General features: G+C 41.2%; 1 protein-coding gene across 1 annotated transcript in view; it reads left to right on the plus strand.

Moving 5' to 3' along the window:
- The first annotated feature begins 1403 nt into the window (after nucleotides 1-1403).
- TMEM47 (transmembrane protein 47) overlaps nucleotides 1404-21057 on the plus strand; it is a 28937-nt gene continuing 9283 nt past the window's right edge. Inside the window, exons 1-2 of the mRNA XM_081859179.1 lie at nucleotides 1404-2007; nucleotides 20396-20536. Coding sequence (XP_081715305.1) covers nucleotides 1782-2007; nucleotides 20396-20536 — 367 coding nt within the window. The 5' untranslated portion in view covers nucleotides 1404-1781. The remainder of the gene's footprint in view (nucleotides 2008-20395; nucleotides 20537-21057) is intronic.

A 21057-nucleotide genomic window follows, 5' to 3' on the forward strand; every position in this document is an offset into this window, starting at 1 on the left:
TTGGGGTTTCCTCTCCTTATGTCCCCCCACATAAATACTTTTTGGACTTCTTCTACAAACCTTGGGCTTTCCCCAAGTGGGCTCATACCGTCCTTTCCCCCCAAAGGTGATGTCATTTGAGATACATAAGCAACAACACTCACTCCTATGCAGTGCAAATGGAAGGAAGGATCTAGCTAGGAATAATGGTGGGATAACAGTCTACAGCAGAATATTCTTTGATATATTTCACGCAAACTGTTAATTATGGAATTATTAGGGTTATGTTGTGGTGATATTATTGTTTTTATTCTGTGCTCTTCTTGTACCATTGCATTTAAAGACTGCTTATTTTCTGTGAATTGCTTTGGGAACCAATGTATTTGTGGGAAATGCTGCATATAAATAAAATGAATGACTTTATTTGTTGAAAGACTTATCAAAACAGCATAAGATTATAGCATGAAGATTAGAAAGAAAGGATCTCAATTAGAATTAATGTCATTATAATTCACCACTGTCACTTCAAATGAAATGCTTCCTGCCAATCTCTATGTAAATATCTGAGGGGACGTTTTATTTATTTTTTTACACCATTTGCTACTCCAGGGTGAAGTTAAAGGTACTTTCCTTGCTTCGAATTCACTGCTGCCAGTTACTCCTGCCATTCCAACGTTCCATTATTGATTGTATCATTTTGTATTAAGTTACTATCATTATTGTACGGGATGTTGGTTGGTCTCAAGACATTATAGAGACAACGCTGTCACACCAGCCTAGTTATTATATTTTCATCCATAAATAAAAGCCCTCCAATCCAATCCAGGCATGGCAATTCAATTCATGGGCTTTGCTCCCCATTCACCCCACTGTAGCGAATGAGATGCCACTATCCCTCCACACAGTGCTCTACAGCACTCGTATTTGATATTTATCCAGCACTAAATAAAGGAAGCAGGGAGCAGGTTTGGAAGAGAGGCTTGAGGAGCAAAGGGACCACGTCTCCATCGACCCATCACTCCAGAAATCCCTCCGCCGCCCGGCTGCTTGCGGCTGCCAGTCCTCCGCTTTCTATTCGATTTGTCCTGGACCTTTGCAGCCCCCGCGGGGAGTTTGCGTCAAAAGCAAAGCAAGGGGCGCCGAACGGGGGACTAACAAGAGGCAGCTGAAGATGGCAGGTGGCCAAGAAGAACGGGCACACATCCCTAGAAAACCTAAGTTTTAAAAAACTCCCCCCCCCCCCGTCTGAAAACCGTTTGTTGACATGGGCTAGAGCCCGAGGAGAAAACTCCGGAGAAAAGCTTGGAAGCGCTCGTCTTTCTAAAAAGCCTCTCGGACGCCACAAAGGCCGCAGAGAGGAGCGACCCGCCCCCCCCCGCCTCCCCCCGCCCCAGGGCGAGGAATGCGCGGCGGAAGGGCTGGGGCGGGAAAAGGGGCGCGCGCTGGCCGCTGCCCGGGGCAGCCGAAAGCCTTTCCCGCCTTCTTTCCCTGGAGGGAGCCCTGCGAGTGACGTGCGCGGCGCGGCTCGACGCCGGCCCCCGTGCAGCTCCTCCCGCCCCTTGCCCAGACAGGGGGAGGGAAGAGGGGCGGAGTGATGTGCTGCTGGGGAGAGCCGGGCTGCGCGAGCCGAGAAGTGGCGACTGGAGGGAGCTGCCGCCTCCCCGCCTGCCTGGTCCGTACCTGAGCGCCAGGAGCCACCGCAGCAGCAGCAGCAGCAGCAGCAGCGAGGTCCGCTCGCTCCCCTGGCTCGGGCGGCGGCGGCGGCGCTGCTAGCCTAGGGGCGCCCGCTTCCCCGCTCGCCCATGGCTTCCTCCGGCAGCGGCATGGAGGAGGTGCGCGTCTCGGTGCTGACCCCGCTCAAGCTGGTGGGGCTGGTGTGCATCTTCCTGGCGCTGTGTCTGGATCTGGGAGCCGTGCTGAGCCCGGCCTGGGTGACGGCCGACCACCAGTCTTACCTCTCCCTGTGGGAGTCCTGCGAGAAACTCAACAACCCGGAGACCTGGCGCTGCATAACTACCTTGAACAGCGGTGAGAAGGGGGGGGGGCACCTGCCCGGCACCTTTTCCCTGCCTTCTTCTTGACTTGAAATCCCCCCCCCGTTCCCTCCCGGTCCCGCGCCTCTCCCTCTGACCCCACCCATTGCAGCAGCGCCCCCCAACATCTCTTCGGAGAGGGTCCTCCCTGCTCCCCCCCCCCCTGCATCCCGCCCCTAGAATAGCATCTCCTTCCCTCATCCCCACCCGCTCAGGTTAGCCTTTTCCTCCGCAGCACCGGACGGCACCTCTTAACAGAACGCCTTTTCTTATCCTGAACACTTCTGCTTCCATAGCGGTAGCCTCGCCTTCTCCAAACGCCTCTTTTGTCCCATCAGCCGGAGTCGGCAGACCTTTGTTACCCACGTAGGGCATTGCTCATTGCCCTCACATTGCCTCCTGCTGCCCACCTGGACCCAGCGAAACCCGCCTCTCCATCCCTGACCACTTTTCTCTTCCACCTGACTTCACACCACAGCACACCCATCCCTGCATCCTAATTTGAACCTACTCCTTTTTCCCTCCCACCTCATCTCAGATCCTCCCCAGTAGTCTTTCTCATTGCCCAAATCCAAATGCCACATTCTGCATTAGTTGTGATCAATCCATCATACATGCCCCCAATGCCCTTCCTTCCCAGCACCCCATGAGCTGCAGTCTCAAGTCTGCCATTCCAAGTTCCAATCCTGTACCTTTCCCTCTTTCTTATGCTGAATTTATTCTTTATGTCTGCCTGCTTATTTCCCCAGCTGTCCCTCCTCCTCATAGCCCCATGTAGACAGAGAAGCAATATGTTTAAAAGATGCGTCTGTGAAGCAGGCAGATAAGGATTTACATCTACACACATACAGCATTATGCACTCCTTTTCTCTTGTCTTGGAAGTCAGGATACAGCAAGGGCTAGAAAACAGGGCTAGCTTTTTCAAAGCATTTGCATCATGGGATACCCTGTTGTTGTTTTTAATGAATTGGCGGATTTCGTTCATGAAAAGAGCCTCAATCCTGCATGTTGTGTTGTGAAGGTGGTTTGTGGATTATCTTGCTGTTGTTTTTAACTTCAAATCAGTATTTTACCCTATACCTAGTTCCCACGCTGAAGCTGACAAAAAAAGTTGTGGCTTTCAGTTCATTGAATCTGTAGCCAACATAAGAAGCAACACTCTCCTGTCACTGTATTCTGACACTTTCCCTTTTCTGTTATTCCTGTGCTCTCCTCTTTCTCTGTCCCTGATGAGAACTTTCACTAGGCAACATATGCAGCTTTGTCTCTCAGCCTCTTCCCCCCTCCCCCATGTACCGTATCTTATTGGCCTTACTGGCATTTATCCTGTTTCATTTTTTCTTTCAGTAAGCAAAATAATATCTCCCCCTAATGGAAAAATTGCCCCTTGAAATGAGCAAGATTGTTTTAAAATCATCCCTCCATCCCCATATCAAGTGGCTTGCTCAGTCTGCAAAAATCCTTTTTGTGAGAGTTGCTTCTATTTTCCACTGTATCACAGCTGCTTCTATAATCTCTATTGGAAACATCTACAAGTTAAACTGTAGCCTTCACTTACTAAGCCCTAAATCTGATTTTGAATCATGTATTACCCTTGTGTTTTAAGAAATTGTGCAATAAGAGATTGGTTTCCTATTGGTTTGACTGCCTGCTGTGTATTTTGCTACATGCCTTTGTTTCTTTGAAAATTCTTAAAAATGTTCTTGGAGATCTTTGCTTCAAAACTGCAGCAGAGGTCCTTTCTTTTATTTTGTACTTTTTATCACTCCATCAAGTAAGATTTGGTGTTGGGTGAGGTTTGCTGTCAATTGTGTCATGTAAAGTAAATCATTTTGATTTGATTGTTTAAAGAATTGCTTCTGTGCGCTGTTACCAGGGAGTCTAAACAAACTTTGTAACAGAGCTGTATTTTAAAAAAATCTCTTCTCCCCTCCCACCCCACCCCCTGAAATTTATGTAGGAATGTCAGCTTTGACTTGATGTGTCTCCTTAGCAACAGGAATCCTTTTGCCCCTTTCTCTGTCTTCTAAAATGATATCCCTTGATTGCATAAAGACTTTTCAGATGAATTGGGTGGAGGTGGGAAGTTAGAGACCAAGTTTCAGTTCAGCTGGTTTTACTTTATTTCCTTATCTTCCAAAGTATGAGGGATTAGGAAGGTTAAATAGTGCACAGATCAGCATTAGAGGACTGCTAAGCACTCTCCATTTGCGTCTGGCAGACATCTCCCTTTTTAGATTTTTCCTATAGAAGTTACAGAAGAAGTGTGCATGCACACGAAAGCTCATACCAAGAACTGACTTAGTTGGTCTTTAAGGTGCTACTGGAAGGAATTTGTTTTGTTTTTCCTATAGAAGTGTGAGTGAGGGGAATGGGTTGGATGTGATCCGAAGGCTTGTCATTGCATTTGTGAACAATAAGTGAATGGAAAGAGCAGGTATTTGTTGTTGTGTCTTCCTGAATGCTTTCCTGCTCCTTCAGGAAATTTCAAGGCTCTCCCATTCTATGAAGTCATAGACTAAGCTTTACTGATTTCTTTTGTTTGTTTGTTTAAAATAGTTTTCCATGTTTTACAAGCTGCTGGGAATGACTACTGAGGCTATTTTAAGCAAGACCTTTCCTTTAATTGTATCTGGGTCTAGAGTCAAGCTTTGAAAGCTTTCCTGAAATATGAGAATGTGCACTGTTTACACAGACATGCATATGCACAAATGTTTGTCCTTTGATACAAACAAATCCTCTGCACAAGCTGGCAAAAGGCCCTCATTGCATTGGGTGAGTAATGGATGGGGTCCTAAGTCTATAGTGTGATTTGTTCTACATTCACAATAGCCCTTTGTTGTTAAGAACTTAGCCTTTTTTCTTCTACGTAAAACAAAGTATCCCTATTCTGTCTCATTGCAGGCAAGGCTTTTAAGGTTAAAATAACTGGGATATACTGGAAATAAGCAGAAAGAGCTTCCTTTAGGAAGACTTTTTAATTATGACACCAGGGCAAAGAGCATTGTCACTGGAGAAACAGAAGAAGCCGGAGGCACAAGGCATCTCCCCCTACCGTCTTAAAACATTTGCTTCATTGTCCCTTGAAGGAGAGCACCTCAAGTGGCACAATCAAGGGCAGCCACACACCGGAGTCTGCTAAAGCATATCCAGGGTTTAATTAAAAACCTTTGTCTTAATTAGACTTTAGGTCCTGACTGCTCTCAGAGAGGGCACATTTGGTTGTATCTGCAGCAAGGAACATCCTCTGAGCAATTACCAGAAAACAGTCTCTTTGTCCAGTTTTGCTAACGGCCAGCATATCCCTTGTTAACTATATAATGTGCTATATAGCTGTAACACTAACTGAGCATCAGCATGTTTCTGCTAACACTGCTAATACCGAAGTGGGAGAGAGGGCTGTGTGTATATTTTAAATATTTCAGGAGGCATCCAGCCATATTAAATTTGCCTGATAATAAACTAGACATTCAGTTTTCCCCCATCTGTGCAGATGATTTGATAAAAAAATGCATGTTTTGATCATGGCATTTTAAAATAAGTCGGTAGATTTCAGCTAAGATCCCAGACTCCCGGGCAGCCCTGTTGATTTCTCTGGAGCTACATGGAAGTAAAATTGTGAAGAGTCATAGCTTGGAAGTCTGACATTGTTGTTTTGATGTAGATTAGGTCATTTAAAATAGCAACATGGCTTATTCTTACATCACAGCTATGTGTAAGTGCATGCATATTGTATTTTCTTATGGCATTTAGTGTGTGAAGTATGTAGCCCACATGTATTGCACACTGCATTAGGTTTTCAAAGCCTTTGCTGTAGAATCGTATGATGCTGAATTATGCTTGACATACTATGTTGTTTATTACAGATCAGGCATACTACCTTTGTAGTATTGGCAAAATTAAGTGGCACTTTGAGATATGGTCTTTCTAGACAATGTGTATTTTCACTTAAGCACATACACATGCATTTATACAAAAAAAGCCTTTTGGGAGTCTGAATCATCAAAATAATATTACACTGAGAAAAACATAAACAAACATTATAAAGCTTTCTTCTTTACAGGATATTATTGTTCTCTCTGGTGAAACATAATGTTTATACAGCAGAATTCAAATGTGTTCCTTATAACTTTTGGGAATCCATAGGACTAAATACTTACTAGTTTCATATAGGATTTTTCAATGTATTGATAAAAATGTAATGCAAATTAATTACTCCTTTATTTTCACATTGCATTTAGAATATTGGGGATCCAAAATTCAGCCCAATTGAACTGTTATTTTAAAAGATAAAGTTGAATTGATAGCTTCTGGGGATTTGTTCTTTGTTTTGGATGAGGAAATGAAGTGAGATCTAACTTTACCGAAATATTGCAATATCCCATTTTAAATCTATTATCTACTAACTAACCTATGTTTTAACAGTCATAGTTTGTGTGTCTGCTTATTTTGCATGAGAGCAGCTGTTCCAAGCGGAATTGACAGCTCAAAAGCAGCTTCCTCCTGGGAATATGTAGATCATGGCTTTAACTGAGTTGATAGTGATGGATATTTGCAAATAGCTCAGCAAGACTGATAGTCACAACACACTGTTCTTCCCTGCCTTCCTGGAAATGTTTTCTTAAAACTGAAAAATAATAGCTAAGCAGATGGAAAAAGCAATTGTTAACATAAAAAGTTTTACAGACGTCATGGCCAACAAGCTATATAAAAGGCGAATTCATGTCTTACTCTGAAATGTAACTAGAAGATGGATTTTAAAGAAGCCTTTATTTTAAAGCTTTCCAGAATGTACCCTCTTTTCTCAAAGGAGTAATTGTGATATATTGTATAGGAATGCAAATCTTTACAACATCCTTGCATCTGTAGTGGAACCCCTCCCCATTTTGAACTGTTTCTACAAGTTCAAGATGCTTCCCCTGCAATCCAGGAAGGCTAATCCAGGTGCTGATAACACCAAGGTTGCAGGTTCAATCCCCTTATGGGTCACCTGCATATTCCTTTATTGCAGGGGTGGACTAGACGACCCTCATGATCCCTTCCAACTCTACAATTCTACGATTCCACGATTCTTCTAAATCTTTTCTTCTCTGCTGGCAAGGCATGCAGCAACTGAGGGTGTCTAAATGGTCCTCATTGGCAGCCATACCACTAAATAGATAGTAGTTACTTTGAGGAATTGGATAGAAATGTGCAAAATCAGATTTTAAAAAGCAAGCATATCAACATTTCTGACACTTCCAATTCCGAAATCCTTATCCAGTTCAATGGATTCTATAGTATAGTGGTACCTCTGGTTACGAACTTAATTTGTTCTGGAGGTCCATTCTTAAGCTGAAACCGTTCTTATCCTGAGGCACGCTTTCATTAATGGGGCTTCCTGCTGCACGTGTGCCTCTGGTGCGCAATTTCCGTTCACATCGTGGGGCAAAGTTCGCAACCAGGAGCAGCTACTTCCGGGTTAGCGGAGCTTGTAACCTGAAGCGTTCATAACCAGAAGTGTTCGTAACCAGAGGTACCACTGTATTGTTTATTAATTTCTACAGATTTGTAGACTGCCCTTCATCACTTCAGTGTGATCTCAGAGTGGTTTCCATCAATTCACATGCACATACACACAAAATAAGCAAAAAAATAAAAACAAATGTTGAAACAATGCATTTAACAAAATAGTCATAGGGTAACAGCATAAAGCATGAATAGTAATAGGGTAACTAGTGGTTGCTGGTTAGCTCCAAAAGCCCATATTATCTTTACCTGCCAGCAGAAGCCCATAAGAGTCTCCATTATTTGGACTTCCAAAGGAGGGGACTTCTAAAGTCAGGGGCCACACCAGAGAAAGCCCTGTCACGCACCACCATGTGGTGGACCAAGCCCATTGAAGCGACCACAAGAAGTGCCCCCCTGTCAGCCACATAGCCCTAGACAGATGGCAAAGTCATGGACAAACATGGGCGACTTTAAAAGAGGATTAGACAAATTCAAGGAGGACAAGGCTATCAGCAGTTACTAGCCATTATTCTGTTCTTTGTCCACTGTCAGAGGCATTAGGACTCTGAATACCAGTTGCTGGAAACTGCAGGTGGCCAAGTGTGGTTGCAGTCATGTCCTGATCGCAGGTTGCACACAGGCATATGGCCAGCCACTGTGACAACAGGATACTATGCCAAATAGGCATTGGCCTGATCCACCATGCTCATCTTATGTTCTTAAAGGAAAAGGTGCATCAACACTAGGGTCGCCCACATTAAATACGTGGTTAAGGGTAATTGCATGCAGCAATGTGTGCATTGATCACTACTTCACATGAGTCTGTGCTTTGTTAATATTTCACCTGGAAATCTTTGAATCAAAGTTAGGTGTTTTGAGGGCACCATCCGGCTCCTTGGTAACCTGCCCAGATAATGCGTGACCTGATTTTATTGATGTTCCAGACTATGAATAAAATAAAGGAACAGTGCCACCACAGCTAAAGCATTGTTCTGTTCCTTGCAAGTGTGGCAAAACCACTGTGGCTTTGTATAAGCACTGCTGCCATTAAAGTTGTTCTGGGTTGTGCTCATTCGTTCCCAGCTGGATTATTCTGAAATGCATTAAATATGATTTGCAGGTGGCAAGATGGGATCTAGTTTGTCTAAGCCTTGTATTTCTGCACCTGTTCCACAACCGCCCTAGTGGCCAGTTCATAAGAAGAATGTTTCTGTATGGCAAAAGTATGCCATCATTGGTATTCCATTCATTCATTTATTACATGTATCCCCAAGGAGGTAAGGGTGGCGTACATGGTTCTGACCCTTCCCAATTTATCTTGACAACAACTCAGTGAGGTAGGTTAGGCTGGCAGTGAGTGGCCCAGTGAGCTTCATGGCTGAGTGAGGACTTGAAACCTGGGTCCAGTCCAGCATGTTAACCGGATCCCTGTCTAGGAATGAAAAGATCAGTGCATGTTCCTATGCTCCATAGGGTCACATCACCAGCACTATAGCAATGTTTCACCAGTGCCATGCATTTCCTTATGTAGTCAGCAGCATCAATGCCTGTACTTGCCTCTAGTCAAAGAAGACCTAGAGTCAGGTCCACTTGAAATCTTTGTGCATTTTGCAGGGTAGTCCTATAGGTGTCTACGTAGAAGTAAGCCAAATGTGGATTGCTTCCAGGAAAGTCTATATATAGGATTGCACTTCTAGGAAAGGTTGCTCATTTGCCTTTAGCATTGTGTGCCAACACAATTTCAGGAAAGACACACAGCAAACCATGTTTCTTTGATTATGATCTAGTTGTGAGTCTGCACATTATCACTTGGTTCTGTGAAGAGACACTAACACACACAGGAATGGGATGTCAGGGAGCAACTTCCACAGCTTACTATCTGCCTCTTCGTGTTCTTGCACCTTAAGAATCAAGTGAGCAAAGGTTCCTTATCATGCCTGAGATGTCACCCAAATCAGGGGGGAAATACTGATGGAATATATGGCAAGTGGCCTAGAAAAGGGAGGAAAAAGCAAACAGAGCAACAGACACATGTGCTTTAAGATCTCCTAGAAAAGAACATAAGTGAGCCCCAACCCCAAACCAATAAAATCCCTATTGGTCAGTTTTTAGAGGATAGACATAGCTGTGCTGGTTACCTTGATTAATTTATGGCAAAAAGGCTACACACCCATCTTGTGTTTTAGACACAACAGGAATAAATGCAGACTGACAGGCAGTGGCTCTTCCACGTTTCAAATGAGCATTTTTCCAGCCCTATGTGAAGATGCCAGGGATAGGCTTGGGCCTTCCACTGAGTTATAGCCCCTTTCTCTGTATCTCTCATAACTCTTCTAGATCTTTCTGGGAAGTTTGTGCTTGGACATGTATAAGCCAACTGTTGTATTCAGTTTTGTTTTATTCTAAGCATGGAAGAAATCTTCAGTGAAGTGTATCCTAAACTAATTTATCTTGCTGTTACTGTTTTTGTATATTGCAGCATTTAAAATTTTAATGCTTGCTTCTCCTTTAAATATTTTTAATTGGGCTTCCAGAATTTAAAGGATGCTTTTACTGCTAGTGATAATATAAGTAGTCTAAATATTTTATGAGGTTTATATTTAGAATCAAGTGGACTGTAACCTTGACTCATACTCAGTTGCAAAAGATGCAGTAGGATTCATATTCATAATCAGTGGGAGGAGGTAGGTGCTAGCTTATGGAATATTGACTTCTTCAGTTAATATAAGGCAGTGTTTTTTCCTAGAAAAATAGATGCTGTTACTCAACATGAAATTGTTACAATAAGTGCCACACTTTTTAACAACAACAACAAGGTGCTGGTACTCCGTACCCTTGAATTCCCCTGAAAAAAAAGCACTGATATAAGGAATAGTAATTATTGGATCACTGTCAAAATGAGAAACAGTAACAGGTGGCATTCCACAGGAGCCCCTTCAGTTTAGTGCTGTCAACATATCACTACTGACTCTGATGGAGAAATGGAGATTATAGAAAGTTAGAACACAAACCAGCCAAAGTTAGCACTTTATACATTTCAGTGGAAAAATGAGCTCACACGGCCAGCTCTCTACCATTGGAATCAATGAGAATGACCACTTGCTGAACTGTTCTCCAAGTTTGCCGTGCTAGAGAACTAGAGAGAACTGCAAATGCTACAGAGCACAAGATAACAATATTTTATGGTAGAGAATTCTATAGTTTAACTTTCTCTCACTACCCAGCTTCATTGGATGACCCCAAGTTGTAGCACTATGTGACAGGGAGAAATGTCCACATTCTTCAACACCATGAATAATTTCTACACCTTTATCATATGTCCCCTTAATTAAATAAGAAGTTCCAAACGTTGCAACCATTCGTCAAAAGGGAACTGCTCCAGCCTCCTGATAGTATCGACTGCTGCCCCCCTTCACTTTTTCTAGTTCTACAATATTATTTTTAGGATGAGGTGACCAGAACAGTACATGGTATTTGAGGTGTGATCATACCATAGATTTGTATAAATGCATTGCAATACAGGCAGTTTTATTTTTAATCCTTTCTTTAATGATCCCTAATATGGAATTAACCATTTTCACAGAAGCTGTGTGCTTGGTTATCATTTTCACTGAGCTGTCTACCACAACTCCAAGATCCCTTTCCTAGTCAGTCACTGCCAGTTCAGATCCCATCAGTGTATTTTTTGTCCCGGTGAGCTATTAATGTGTGTTTGCTATGTTATTGTCCATTTACCTGGTTTGGATAAAACCTTTTGGTGCTCTTTCCAATCCCCTTTTGTCCCCCCCCCCCCGAATAATTCAGTATTGTCAATAAACTCATCCACCTCACTGCTCACCCCTAACTAAAAGTCATTAATGAGCAAGTTAAAACCCAATATAGACCCTTGGGGAATACAATTCATTACACCTTACCTTGTGAGAACTATCCATTTATTCCTTCTGTCTGCTTCCTGTTCTTTAATCCATTCCCAGTCTATTGGAGGACCTGTTCTCTTATCCCCATGGCTAAGTTTACTCATAAGTCTTTGGTGAGGGGCTTTGCCAAAAGTGTATGGCCAACTTATCCTGTAACTTTCTCAAGATTCAACTCTCTAGCTTGTGAAGCCAGTGTGTGCAAAGAGGGTATATCCATGCATTGTATCTATTGTACACAGTTCAAGTGCCACTTTGGTTATGATGCTTGGTTTCCCCGATGCCTAGTTATGACACTTGGAAATAAATAAAATGTTATTTAAGACAAGTAAACATAAAATTTTGACAGAAACTATGTTGAATACAGTATTTTGAAATGTGGCTACGGTTGATTTTCAAGAGCAGTAACTATGAAAATAGAGGCACAGTAACAAGAAAAAGAAGCAGCAAATTGGGGGGGGAGAGAGAGGAAGAGCTGGAGGGCAGACAAACACAACACATGAAATCAATGAGATAAAACTAAATAGCTGAAAGAGATCATGGAAGTTACTAAGGCATGAATAAAGTTGACCCAAAATGCCTTCATTCAGTGCAATGATAGGAAAACTTGTCTATGGAATTGATACTCCCCACAGTTATAAGGGCCAAACTAGATGTGATATTAAATGTGGCTTTGCATTTAATATGCAGGGTTTTGTTTTTTGTTTTTAAAGCAAATCACATCTGCTGGGGACAAAAGTCATCATTAATGAGTTTGCATCAGGCATGATATTTGCATTGTTGCTAATGCAGTGTTTTCTCCCCATACAAATACCCAGTTCAGAGGAGATGTTTTCCTCAGTCCCACATCACTGGTGGAAAGGCAGGAGCAACATAGTGTGACAGCCAAAGACAGCTGACAAAGAATAGAATTGAGGGGTTTAAGGTAGGGCTATAGTGATCCACACCTTCAGTATTCTTATTGGCTGAGTCTGGGGAAAGATATTGGGCTTTGGCTATCAAAGAAAATAGGTTGCTTAAAGTTGGCTCCCAAATAAAAAGTGCCTTTCCCTCCACAAATTATTACGCCACCTCAACAGACTACCATATGAACACACAAGGCAGCAGTGAAAATAATGCATGCTGTGTCGCTTGAAGTTTCCAAACTTTTATATAATGGTTTGGGTTTTCTTGATTTGTTCCTTTTGTACTGTAGTTTAGGAGAAACACAGTGTCCCACCCCACTTTCTGAGAACAAAGAGTGGCTCAGATTTTAAGGTATTTACATAGTACAGTTGTGTGTTTTTACTTTGGGTATATTAATATGGTTTAATTGTCAGCCTTCTCTTAAATGACAGTTATCTAGTTACTTTCAGCTTTTTGTCTAAGGAGGTGATTGGTAGAGGGCAGTAACAAAGAGGTCAGAAGGAGGCATTATCATTATTGTTTCATTTTATACCCACCTTCCTCCTAAAGGAACTGTGGAAAGTGGAGGTTTCTATTGTCTGTGTAGAAGTGCACAAAGAAGTAAGAAACAACAGCATGAATGTTTAAATTCTAATAACACTCTGATACAGAAGTCGAGTGTGAGGTGAAAGGTAGGATATTGTGATATTTTGCTTAGATTAAACTGATTTGTTGTGGAAGTTCAATATAGCATGGAGGTTTATTGAACGCACTCCAGCAGCTTACCTATGGTTTGTTTACTGCCAGCATAATGGGAAGTCATGTACTGTTTGCTTACAAACCTTGGCTATTCTTACTATGACTTAGCATTGCATGTAAATCCAGCATCCTTCCTTAAACATAAACTATTCCACCTCACCAAAGTACAAAGGCACAAGGCAAGAGCAGCTGGGAAACAAATCAAAGTTTGGAGAAACAATCCATGAATGTCTGAGGGAGCAACTAATGGTTAACTTGTCTTAGTGTTTTGTGTGAACCAGGCCTTTTTGTTTTGCTCTTGGAGAATCTAATCTTACAAAACAAGACATCACAATAGGGAATCACTGAGGTTGTTATAGCCACCAGCATCACGATGAATACTCTTTTATCCTGTTAAGGAGAGAATGGGCAACTGTTTTACTGACATGAGGTGGATATAGTGGCATGAGAAAGGGAAAGAAGGTTTGAAATTGTGGTACAAGGGGATGAAATATTTCCTTTCTTCCTATCCCCCAAATACTGACCTTGCTCAGGAAATTTGATTACCCTTCTGCAAGCATGATAATAAATTGTTTGCACATCATGTGAAACATTCTTTTAATTTTACTGTTCTACTTTAAGTTGTTGTAATTCAGTCTCTGAAGATGGTGATACTATTTTATACCTGTATGATGCCATTCAGGAGAATTGCAGGCAGTGCAATTTTGCAGGGGAACATTTCTTCAGTGGTGGTGGTGAATTATTTTCAAGGATACCACAGTATTTTCTGAGCCTGCCTTTATTCAGACTATCCTGGCTACACTTCTAACTAGAAAAATAATGATTGTTCATTGACACTGTCACCAAAAAAAAAGATACTTTCGCCTCTCCCAATTTATCCCGTGTAAGTGGCGTGCACAATGGGAAGACAGATATTGCATAAAACAAAACGGGAGTGAGAAAACTGTGGCCTTCCATAAGAATATAAGTAGAGCCTGCTGGATCTGACTATTGGCCCATCTAGTCCAAATCCCGTTCCCATAATGGCTGACCAGATGCCTATGGGAAACCCACAAGCAGGACCTAAGCATAACAGCACTCTCTCCCTCCTGTGGTTTCCAGCCATTGGTATTCAGAAGCATAAAGCCTCTGACAGTGAAGGTTGGGCTTGTAGCCAGTGACAACCGTATCCTCCATGATTTGTCTAATCCTCTTTTAAAGCCATTCAAGCTGATGGCCATCACAGTCCAGATGTTGTTGGCCTCTAACTTCCATCACCCCAACCTTTGGCCATGCTAGTTCTCCATTTCTCGGCTTAAAGCATTTGTGGCTATCCAAAAGAATTAACTAGGTTTGCATCAGTTTTTTGAAATAGCTGCCATAGATCATCATGTCTTATTTTCAGTTCCATATTGGGGGGGGGGGCATTTTCTCATTCTAGGAAAGAACTGAAGCATCATAAGTACACTTTCATTGAAGTTATGTTTCTTAGTGTTATTATACTTTAGATTCAACCACTTAGTGTGAAAATGTATTTACCCAAGAAATCATCTTCTGCTGAAACATAGAAGATCAATAGAAATAGTTCTAAAAATTATATTTTGGTCTGGTACTAAAGCAGCATTATATTTTAAATTGCAAAGGTTTGTATACTCTAGTGTGCTGGAAAGTCTGACAAGTGATGTAATAACTACTATGTTCAACTGTGAAAATCACACTGGGTAGTGATGTACAGAATCAGGCTGTGACTGCATTTTAAAACAGATCAGATCTATGTAAGTCATCACCCCCTTTTTTTAATCAGCAAAATATGTTCTTCACATAACCGGCAGATATATTTTTTTAAGTCACTGGCAATGGAATCCTATGCATGTGTAATTTCCCATTGGGTTCAGTGGGGCTTACTGAGAGGTCAGGATTCCAGCCCAAATACTAATTTCCTGGATGATCTTACCATATGTTGGTGTTTGTAAACTATTTCCCTGCACAAAAACTAAGGGGGAAAGTCATCTCAGAAAAGTCCCTTCATATGTTAAACACAATGTCTCTCCCCAATTAAAGGGGCAGTAGGTCCATGCAGCAGTACCTGCACCTTAGGGTCGGATTGCTCCCTATCTGAGAAGTGAAAGCCTATATATGTAGAGATCCAAACATGTAGACATGAAGTGGGGAACTGAATGTGGTCTGTGGGCCAGAACCTTATCTTTCGTATCCCCTGTGGCTTGACAGGTGGCTGTGTTTGCCCAACTATCCATCATAATGATGTCCCATGATAACCTGTTTATGTCTGCATCAGTGATCAGCTGGTTGTTGTGGAACACTGTACAAGTCCCTTTTGCCCAGAAGCATCTTGACTTACTCCACACATTACATTATATGTGATACCATGTATAGGGCAGGTGGGCACAGTATGGCCAAAGGCTAATTAGACCCATTGGTCAAAAATTTCCATTTAATGTGTGGATATCAGGGACAAAGCCAAGGAGCTGCGCAACCCTAGGGGTGTGAACAACACAGGCCTGCTGTATTAATTCACATGGGCCTTTTCACAAAAGGGTCGTAGTGTCTTACACTAAGGAATGGCCATCTGAGTGAGTCCTTTATGTACACAGCTTCTAAACATTAGTGGCTTCAATCTGCTTCATAGCACAAAGACAGATTTATATATTTCTTGCATTGGGATTGCCTACATGTTTAGAGAGTTATCAGTGACAGCAATGAGAATCTGTATTTCTGAAGTTTGAAACAAGTTCTAGTAAATATTTGTAAAGCAGACAGTTTGCTTTGTAGGGCTCTGATGCTTCAGTGTGATCAAAATGTAGCTATTAAAACCACTTGTTCTGAAATTTTGAAACTGAATCAGGGATTGTAAACTCACTGTGTATGGATGTAACAAACTCCTGTTTAATCTGCTTTAACATAATGGTGTGTGTGTTATTGAGTTACTCCTGAACCCTTGGGAAGACTGTTGGCTTCACCACAAACTCCCATTATATTGCAATGCCACCATTCAGCCCAGTTTAGGAAGCTTATCATATGTACAGTTAGTTGTGATCTTATTGGATAATGAAACAAATGGAACAAGAGTCTATTGCTGAACATTCAATACTTAACTTTCATCCGATAACCTACATAACTTTGCTAAAAATATATTGGTCCAAATACAGAGAATTCCGTGCTTATGAAATCAATTGAAATCAACAGGACAAGTTTGTTGTGACTAATTTAGGTCCCATTAATAATCGGATCATTATTATAATTTCTTTGGATTTGTATAAAAATGAATTAGTTCTACTTTTTTAATTCATCTATCTTACATGGCTGTTGTAAGTATAAATGATAACAGCAGTTGCAGAGCAGTTCCTGTTAGCGATTACCGTACATGCATTTGAAGACTTCCCAGAAGGTTCAGTTGGTGCAAAACAGTTGTTAGAGTGCAGACTTGAAACTGGGTATTTGGAACAGATCTTGCCAGTCTTAAATAACAGTATTGGCTCCCAGTCTACTTCAAGGCACCATTCAGAGTGCTGGTTCTTACATTTAAAGGCTACAAGGACTGTCGTGTGCCAGGACACTGAAATCTTTTCATGAGACTCTCCTTTGAGTGCATCTGCCATGAGAGATGAAGCAGATAGTGACCTAGAACCAGTACCTTTTTTAAGATTTAGAGCTCTCTCCCCAGATAGACTTTCCTTGTGTCAAGTTTGATGCCATTTCAGAGTCAGGTGTAACATTTTTCTTTGCTCAGGCATTTTCCATATTGTAGTTTTCTACTGCATTTCAACCCAGCTGTCACTAATTTATTTCAAAAGCTGTTTTATAGTCTGCAGTTTTAATGTTGTTTTATTGTATTTTTAAATCTGCTCTAAGGTTCCCTAGCTGAAGAACAAGGGAAAAATAAATTAAAAGAATAAAAGAAAGTTAATTGTGACATAAACTAGATCTGTCTATCTGAGCCAGCAATCCAGATACTTTCCATAGTTAGGAGTGGTATGCATGATACATTCTTGTGTATTACTGGTAACTCATTGTACTGCCACAAAACTACAAAAAAGAGCCTGTAGGTCCACAAAGGGACACAGTGTGAAGATAGTTTAAATCAGCTGCCACAGGAAAAGTGGCCTGCATGCAGTGACCTTACTCAGTATATACATTGCATATACATTGCATTCCTGTGCTACTGTAGACCTATTTTGCCAGTCAATTCTGAGGCAGGAGAGCAGGGTCATTTTCACTAAATGCACCCCTACCATTATGACTCAGGCAGGCCCCACCCCAATGCTAGCTAGAGACTGGGGACAATGCGTTGTTTCCAACACTGTCCATGAACGTTAGGAGTACAGTGATTGAACTGAGGACTTTTCTTCCAAGCAGGTGTGAAAAAGTCCATTTCATTCAATGGGATACTAGAAAATTGACTCTTAAACAAAGGTATAGTGATTAATCATTTATCCGTGAACTATCACCAATTCACCATATGTCCCTCCTACTATGATTTCATTCAATAAGCTTTTCTTTTCTTTCTTTTCTTTTCTTTTTTGAGTGGGGGAGTTGGGTGATCTATATCTGTTTGTGTAAGACTATGTCAAAGGTAGTGGCTTGTTTCTTTCTATTTACGACTTGTATTCATGTATTAACAGTGTGGTATTGATATAATGTATTAGGTAATTTTCTCCACTCCAGTTGTAATAAAAATTGACCACAATGAATGTATCACTATTCAATTATCCACACTTCCATTACAGCTTCACATATAGAATTAAGTTAAATCTTACGCATGACTCGCTTTCATACCTTTTAGAGACTCTTGCCCAGGGGCCCCCCCAATCCTAAAGTGATTATAGACTAAGCACCCAGGGTTTGAGGTCACAAGAGACACCCTACTTGCTTTTGGTTATGCTACCCTGCTGCAGACTTCCTCCCAAACATTTGGATAGTGTTGGGAAGTGGCTGGTGCAGGGTGCCTCATGTGATGTTAATCATACATAACTTGAGCATCCAAATAGGACTTGTTTGAACCAAAGAAAGTTTCACTGAATTCTTTCATAAGCCTTCAATTACTTACATCTCTCTGTTTAACAGTACAGTACTGTTCTGTTCTGGTGTGTTGAGTGTTTTGGTTTGGAGGGGGGTTGCATAAAACATTCAACTACCTACAGTTCTCTTTCTAAAGTAAAATAAATATTATACACATGTGTGACAGAATTTGCTCTTGAATTTGAGAGCAGCTCTACCCTTGCCTCAGCTCTTGCTACATTTCATTAGCTTGAAGAGCCTTTAGAACTCTTGCATTAAGAAATTCTAAATTAGCTGGGGGATTTTAATTCACCACACTCATTAAATTGGCTTTGAAAATCTCAGCCCAAGATTATTTGGTGTATTGTGTTTAACCTGATTTTGTGCCATCAATTATATAACATAATGCCCTATTTCTTTTGCCGAGAAGTCCTGTTTTAAAATTAGTACAACTGTGGGATTGGAGAGCGTGCAAACCAAGTTCCCAAAGTTATACAGTATAAAAAAACCTTTGTCTACACAAAGCACAAAATCCTGTTGTCTAATTTGTTGCAAATTATTGTTCTTACCTAGGCTCACCAAATACATTTTTCTGTGTGAGGCAAAGAAGCCAGTGGTGTCCTGTCCTAAGTCAACCTAGGAAGAAAAACCCTACACTTAAAAAATAAAATAAAATTGTATGTCCAAGGTGGTCTGCGGTCCTCCCTGACATTTTTCCTTTCTTTTAAAGACCATTTAGCAAGTGGTCTTCCTGCACTGATTGAACACATCTCACTAAAAAGCTACTGGAAGATGTAGTATGGTATGACAGAGCACCCCTTCCTGGGTAGTTAACAAGAGAAAAAGATGACTGCCCCCAATGTACACATGGGGGCAGCTATATTTTTATCTGTGTGTGAGTGATCATAAAATCATAGAGTTGGAAGGGAGCCTGAGGCCATCTAGTTCAGTCCCTAGTGCAGGAATCTCAGCTAAGATCATTGACCTATCTAGTGCAGTATTGTTGCTGCTGACTGGCTGTAGATCTCCAAGAGTTCAAACAAGAGACTCTTCCATCTCAACCTGGAGAATGTGGGACCTTTGGCATGGAAAGCATGTGCTCTGTCAGTGAGCTACAGCCCTTCCCACCACCAGGATCCAACTGCAGGGCCTGAAAGAATAGATTCAGTTCCCCTGTGCTCCTATTTTCTTGCAAAATAGCTGACTAATTATATTTTATATTATAAATGGTCTCCACATACTGTTAAACTGTGGCCCTGAATACCTTTGATTTAAGATTAGCCGTCTGGGCTCTTCTTATGCATTCCACTGCTAGAGGAGATTCATTTGGTGGTGAAACAAGATGGATTTTTCTCCGTGGGATGTCCTCCCCTTGCATGTCGTCTGACATGGTTGTCATTTTGGTGCCAAGTGAAGTAGTCCATATTTTTAGGTTTTGAATGAGTGTCCGTTTTAGCCTTCTCTGTTTAGCTGACTTGAACTTTGCTTGCTTGTGTTTTTTTTATGTTGTATCCTACCCTGATATTTGTGCCAATGAACAACAGGCTATAAATCTTTAAAATAAATATAAATTGTAGCCTGGACAAGTATATCTGAAACAATAGAATTGTTTCCAATCAGAAGTATCATTTGTTTTGGTGTATTCATGTTCCACCCATCATTCAAATGCACCTTAGGATTATTGGGCCATTAATAGCTCTAGCTAACTAACTGTTGAAATTCAAGTGTGTTCATAGGTGCCAGGCATGGAAAAGGTTTGGTGTCAGGGCCATGCATGCTGCATGGCACCCACAGCCCTGGGTACCCATGGTCACAAAGCCAAGCTGGCACTCCTGAGTATGTTAATTTGCAAATAGCCCTCTGATGGTTTTACTATGAGTTTTTCCATTCTACTTTAGTCATACCAAGTGTTATTGAGCTCCTCACTATTGTAAACCTTTTATAACTAAAGCTACAGTTCTGTCACACTTCACTGGGAGAAAAGATGCATAGGATTGTGCTGTAAATTAAGGAAGGGGAATCCCATTAACTACTATAGGAAAGTGGTGAAGAGATAAATGGTCAATATTATAAGCACCCGATATCTGCATTACACAGAATCTTGCAGTTTTTCCTTTAGTACCTAAAATAGAATACATACAGATAGCATCTTAAATCTGACTAAGAGAACTGTCCTGAAAAGCTATTTTTAAAAGTCTGAATGCAATTGTATTTTCTGTTATGAATAACACCTTTTTGTGTTTACTGGAGTCTTGGTTTGTTTTTGCATTTTACATAGACATCCTTTTTATATGAGTTACTATCTAGTTTCAATTATTTGTGTTTCCTTCTCTCTGCAGACTGGCAGATCGCTACACTTTCTATGCTGTTGGGTGGTGCCGCCATAATTCTTATAGCTTTCTTGGTTGGATTAATTTCTATCTGTGTGGGATCCCGGAGGCGGTTCTACAGACCAGTTGCTGTCATGCTGTTTGCAGCAGGTAAATCAAACAGATTGGTTCTCTGAAGTATGCTAGAATTTCCTAGCTGTAGTTTTACGTTTGTGCAGAAAAGAGTGACTCATTGTGCATTGTAAGCCAATAATCAGATCATTGTCCAAGGTTATTTCAGAAGTTCTTGATTATACAGCATGATCAACCTTTGCTTACATGACAAGGAATCTCTAGCACCAATGGCCAAATCATTCACAGCTAAGCATTCATGTGCAGTAATTGATGCCTTAACTCATCCTGTCTTGCATTCTGAAGCATTATCATGCTATTTTTAAAAAAACAATCCCTTATTTCTCATTTGAAAACTCAAGAATATCAAGTGATCTGGGGGTTCTTTACATAGACTGGGCTTTTTCAAATTTTTTCATTCCCTGATATGTGAAAATAGTCATGAGATTGATGTGATTTAAAGGGTTATTATTAGAGTGTCAGTTCATTCTTATCAAATTCTTCCATTCAGTTGGGTACATACCTGTGTGGTGAAAATCTGTTGCAAACCAAGTTGAACA

Source organism: Podarcis erhardii (genome assembly GCF_964252035.2).
Source record: "Podarcis erhardii genome assembly, chromosome: 4".
NCBI lineage: Eukaryota > Metazoa > Chordata > Lepidosauria > Squamata > Lacertidae > Podarcis > Podarcis erhardii.